Source organism: Mesoplodon mirus (genome assembly GCF_964341445.2).
Source record: "Mesoplodon mirus genome assembly, chromosome: 18".
Classification (NCBI taxonomy): domain Eukaryota; kingdom Metazoa; phylum Chordata; class Mammalia; order Artiodactyla; family Ziphiidae; genus Mesoplodon; species Mesoplodon mirus.
In genome coordinates this window covers 34864096-34869022 of record NC_138994.1, presented here as the reverse complement: position 1 = coordinate 34869022, position 4927 = coordinate 34864096, and the positions used below count along the sequence as shown (strand labels likewise).

Sequence of the window (4927 nt, the reverse complement as noted above, 5' to 3'; positions counted from 1 at the left end):
GCCGCGGTGAGGGTGGGCGGTGGGAGGAATTTCTTTGAGAAGCTTCCTTTGGCCCGGGCTGCGCTCTGAGCCAGGTAAGGGACGGGGAGGGCTGCCGGCCGTGGGAAGGGAGGGCGTCAGTACCAGCCCGCTCTCCCATCCGTCCCCGACGGAAGTGGAGGGCCCGGGGACTGACATCAGAGGCGTTTGGGGGACACTCACTTCCCACCCCCTTATAACTCTCTGTATTGTTTCCTTCCTTCCCCTTGAGCCCCATCCTAATATCCCTTTTCAAAGATCAGACGACCTCCCCCGCCCCCCGACCCGTCGTACTGCCCTCCTGGACTCTCTCGCCCCATTTCCATTGGTTGTGGACGGAGAGAGGGGGGTTAATTCCCCGCTTTGAGGGAGAAACGGGTGGCCTCGCATGCCCCTACACTATTCCCTCGTTGGGCTAATTAAGTCTCCTCTTAAAGATCCAAGAGGAAAAGAGCGAGGCGAACCCCGTGTGGGTCGGAGCCCCGGGCACACCTTCTGTTTCCCAGACGTCGGCAGTAAAAGATCCTCCCCAGCTGCAGGAAGGATTTTAGTAAGAGCCTCCCCCCTCGCCCACACTCTCCCCTCGGGGGTGGGGAAAGAGGGCTCAGTTCCCGCTCTGGTCCCCGCAGGCACCACATTCCGTTTGGAGGAGGCTACCCCCGGATCGCGGGATGGAAGCCCGCTTCCGGGAGGCTGCGTAACTGAAGCCGCGGGAGTCAGCGGGCCGGAGAGCTCGGCGGCCACCCTCGGCTCGGCTCGTGGATGTTGACAGCCCCCTCGGAGAGTCCCCGCAGATATGGCGGAGAGCTGGCTACGCGTCTCGGGAGCAGGGGCAGCGGAGGAGGCCGGACCGGAAGGCGGCCTGGAGGAGTCCAACGCCCTGAATGACAGCCTGACCAGCCTGCAGTGGCTGCAGGAATTCTCCATTCTCAACGCCGAGCTCCCCGCCCTGCCTTCGGGGGACACCGACCCCCACGGCTCCCACGAGCTGGCAGGCTCGGCCGAGCCGGGGTCTCCCCTGGCGGCGGACCCCGCCTGCCTGGGGCAGCCGCACACACCCGGCAAACCCACGTCCTCCTGCACGCCGCGGAGCGCCCCCTCGGGGCTGCAGGCCTCGCCTCCCGACGACGTGGACTACGCCACCAACCCGCACGTGAAGCCGCCCTACTCGTATGCCACGCTCATCTGCATGGCCATGCAGGCCAGCAAGGCCACCAAGATCACCCTGTCGGCCATCTACAAGTGGATCACGGACAACTTCTGTTACTTCCGCCACGCTGATCCCACCTGGCAGGTAGGGAGGCACTCCCTCCCTCCCTCCCCATGCCCTCGCGGACTGGACTCACATCCCAGATCCGCAGGCCAAGTAGGCGCGGTACGGCCAGGGCCCCGAGAGAGGAAGGCCGTCCAGGAAGGACCTCAAGGGAGCCCAGTGCTTGGACTGCTGCCCCTTTGACTTCAGAGAAGGAGGAGGGAGGATGTTCAGAGGGCTGCAGGGGTGCCGACATAGAGGTTCAAGGGGAAAGAACTTGTCACTCATCCGGCAGGCTCAGCCCAAAGACCAGGGCTGAACTATGCGTGGACACAGCCCCCCAGGGTAGGTTGATGGACTGAGGGACACATTTTTGTCCCAAGTCCTGGAATTCCTCGACACTCCCCTCCTCAAGGTCAGTTTGTCAGGGCCTGACTGGAGGCAGAGCATCGTTCCTGCCAGACTCTGCATCCCGCCTGCTTTCAGTTGGCTGGAGGGGCTCTGGGAGGGGAGAGGGGCGTGCTGCGGGGTGTGAAGGCCATCGGTGTCCCAGTGGAAGGGCTACGGGGCCTTCCGAAAGCTGCTGTGCCAGCCCCCACCCCAAGCCCTCCCTAGTTTCCTGCCTACACTCTTCCCCCTCTTCTCATCAAACTCCCTGGGGGGACAATTACCTCAGCCACGTGCTTTCCACAGGGGCTCTTTCCTCCCACACTGGCTTCATGTTCCAAGTCTCCGGAACCTGGCACAGAGCAGCCAAGGGGCCCAGACCACCATGTAAACCTCCCAGTCTTGCCAGGGGGCACTACTCACCTGCCGGCCCCACCCACCAGGCCCCAGACCCCTGTGCCCCAGCGTGGTTTGGACTGTGCACCCAGGCCTGAACAAGGCAGGATGGTGATTCAGGCTGGGCACACGCTGCCCTGAGCCTCTTCGACCATCAGGATCAGGGGCTACTTGGGGACAGAGACCCTGAGGATGCACAGATCCTTCCCTGTGGCACAGGTCACAGGATCAGAGTTCCTGTAATCACAGCTATTCCACGATTGCTTGGGCCCTGACCCTGGGGCAGGTACCATTTGTAACCTTGGTGAGAAAGCAGAGACCCTCCACCCCCCCACACACTACCCCAAGCCTGAGAGGCCCCAGGAATGAGCGCTATGCTCTTGGCTGGGTAATAATCAACTGAGGCCTCAGAGCCTGGGGTGGGAGGAGGGGGACATGGTGGGTGAGGGCCCAGGCCAGCAGCCGGCTCTAGAAACAAGGAAAGTCATCAGATCCTCCCACACTTCATCCCCCCCCACACACACACACCCTCACACCCACTCACTCATTTCACAAACAGAGAAGGCCAGCCAGGCCCAGGCAGAGGGAGATGGCCGTCCAGGACCTGGGGGAGCCAAGGCCTTTGACCAGAGGCCGCAAGCAGCGGGGTAACGGAGGGAGGGCAGGACAGGCTGGCACTGAGAGCCACCCTGCGGCTCAGGGCTCGGATGACCGAGCAGGCAGATATCCTGGCAAAAGGGAACAAAAGCCCCCGACAGCACTCCCAGCTCCTGGTGCCCCGTGGCTGGTGTCCCAGAGCCTCCCGCTCGGAGCAGCGCCTCTGTCTCCCCTGCCCCCATCGGAGAGAAGGTGGTGGTGGGACTGGCAGTGGCTCTAGGAACCCCCCATCACTGACCCCACCCACTCTCCCAGCTGTCTTCCTTCTCTCCTACCTCCCTGTGTCCAGAACTCCATCCGCCACAACCTGTCCCTGAAGAAGGGCTTCATCAAGGTGCCTCGGGAGAAGGACGAGCCAGGCAAGGGGGGCTTCTGGTGCATCGACCCCCAGTACGCCGAGCGGCTGCTGAGTGGGGCCTTGAAGAAGCAGCGGCTGCCCCCAGTCCACATCCACCCGGCCTTTGCCCGCCAGGCCGTGCCAGAGCCCAGCGCCGCCCCATGGGCCGGGCCACTGACCGTGAGCACCGAGGCCCAGCAGCTGCTGCGGGAGTTCGAGGAGGCCACTGGGGAGGCGGGCTGGGGTGCAGGCGAGGGCAGGCTGGGGCGTAAGCGTCAACAGCCGCTGCCCAAGCAGGAGGCCAAGGTCCCGCGGCCCTCCAGCCCCCTGCTGCTGACCCAGGAGGAGCAGGGTGAGCTGGAACCCCTCAAGGGAAACTTTGACTGGGAGGCCATCTTGGACGCTGGCACGCTGGACGGGGAGCTGGGCACGCTGGAGATCTCGGAGCTGATCCCGCCGCTGAGCCCTGCCTCACACGGGGACGTGGACCTCACCATCCATGGCCACCACATCGACTGCCCTGTTACCTGGGGGCCTCCAGCGGAGCAGGCTACCGACAGCCTGGACTTTGATGAGACCTTCCTGGCCACATCCTTCCTGGAGCACCCCTGGGACGAGAGCACCCGTAGCTCCCTGCCCCCCGAGCCCCTCTTTGAGGCCGGGGATGCCACACTGGCCTCTGACCTGCATGACTGGGCCAGCCTGGGCGCCTTCTTGTAAGAAGCCAGGCCCTGCCCCACCTCCAGACAGCACCGAAGTCTGGGCCCAGACTGCCCCCCTCCCCGCCAGTGCAGGCCCATGGACACCCTACCGCCCAGGCAGGGGCTGGGCCAGCTCACCCCACCAGGCCACACGGCCCCCAGCCCAGGCCATCCTCAGATTCTAGTCCAGCAGGCTGAGAATTGGGGCCCAGGACCCAAATTGCTGCCTCCGCTCCCCAGCCCCCCATACACACAGTGTTTCATTGATCCACTTCTTCCCTGCCCCAGAGACACGCTAAGGGCCCTGCACTATGAGAGCTGCGGCTTGGAGGGGCCCTGGCCAAGCTGGAAACATCAGTACAGGGCCCGCCCCAGAACACCTTAGCTTCCAAGCTTCTCTCTCTCCTGCTCTCCTCCCCAGGTCTCTATCCAGAGCAAGTTCCCAGGTACAACCAATGCTGATTAGGTGACTGCAAATGAACACCCAAGAGGCCTCTCCCGGCAGTCTGTGAGGAGGAGCTAGGCGGAGGGGGGAAGAGAGAGGAGACAGAAAGGAGGCCGGGGTGCCGGGTGGAGCCAGGAGATTTTCTAAGGCCTCTGGGATCTTCTGGCTTCATCCCTAGAGGTGGGGCAGAGGGTATGTGTCCCTAATCTTTGAGCCCAACTTGAGGCTGAGAGCAGCGGGGAGATGGGGATCTGGGGTTTCGGGGCTGGGGCAGCCAAGCTGCGGAGGGAAAGGGGACAGACAGACTAATGTAGTGAGTGTAGCTAGAGCTGAGGCTTAACTGGGAGGGACGCAGTGCTTGCTAGAACCACTGGGACCAGGAATGGGGGAATGGCCCATTGCCCTTGCTTGCACTCCTGCAGGGGAGTGTCTTGCTCCACTATAAACGCCCTGGGCTGCATCCCACATCCACTCTCCTAACCCATCGGGCAATTTAACCTTTTTCATAGAAAGTGATTTACAATAAAAACATTTTTAAAACTAAAGTTTTAAAAAGTCTCAAAATGGACCTGCTTGCAACTTTCTCTGGGGAAAAGCATGGGCCAGTTTTGGGGAGGCCACGGCCCAAGGGGGAATGGCTGGGAGGAAGATGGGGGGCACCAAAGGCCTGCAGAGTGTCCCCTGATGCACTCCTCAGGATCTCTGGGTGCCCAGAGAGAAAGGGGCTGAGAGGC

General features: G+C 62.7%; 1 protein-coding gene across 1 annotated transcript; it reads left to right on the top strand.

The window, feature by feature from the left end:
* Nucleotides 1-814: 814 nt before the first annotated feature.
* On the top strand, nucleotides 815-3767 carry LOC309793332 (forkhead box protein J1-like; the record flags this gene model as incomplete). Its single annotated transcript, XM_082603810.1, has 2 exons — nucleotides 815-1312; nucleotides 3000-3767. The coding sequence occupies 2 exons, from the start codon at nucleotides 815-817 to the stop codon at nucleotides 3765-3767; spliced, it is 1266 nt and encodes a 421-aa protein (XP_082459936.1).
* Nucleotides 3768-4927: the final 1160 nt, after the last annotated feature.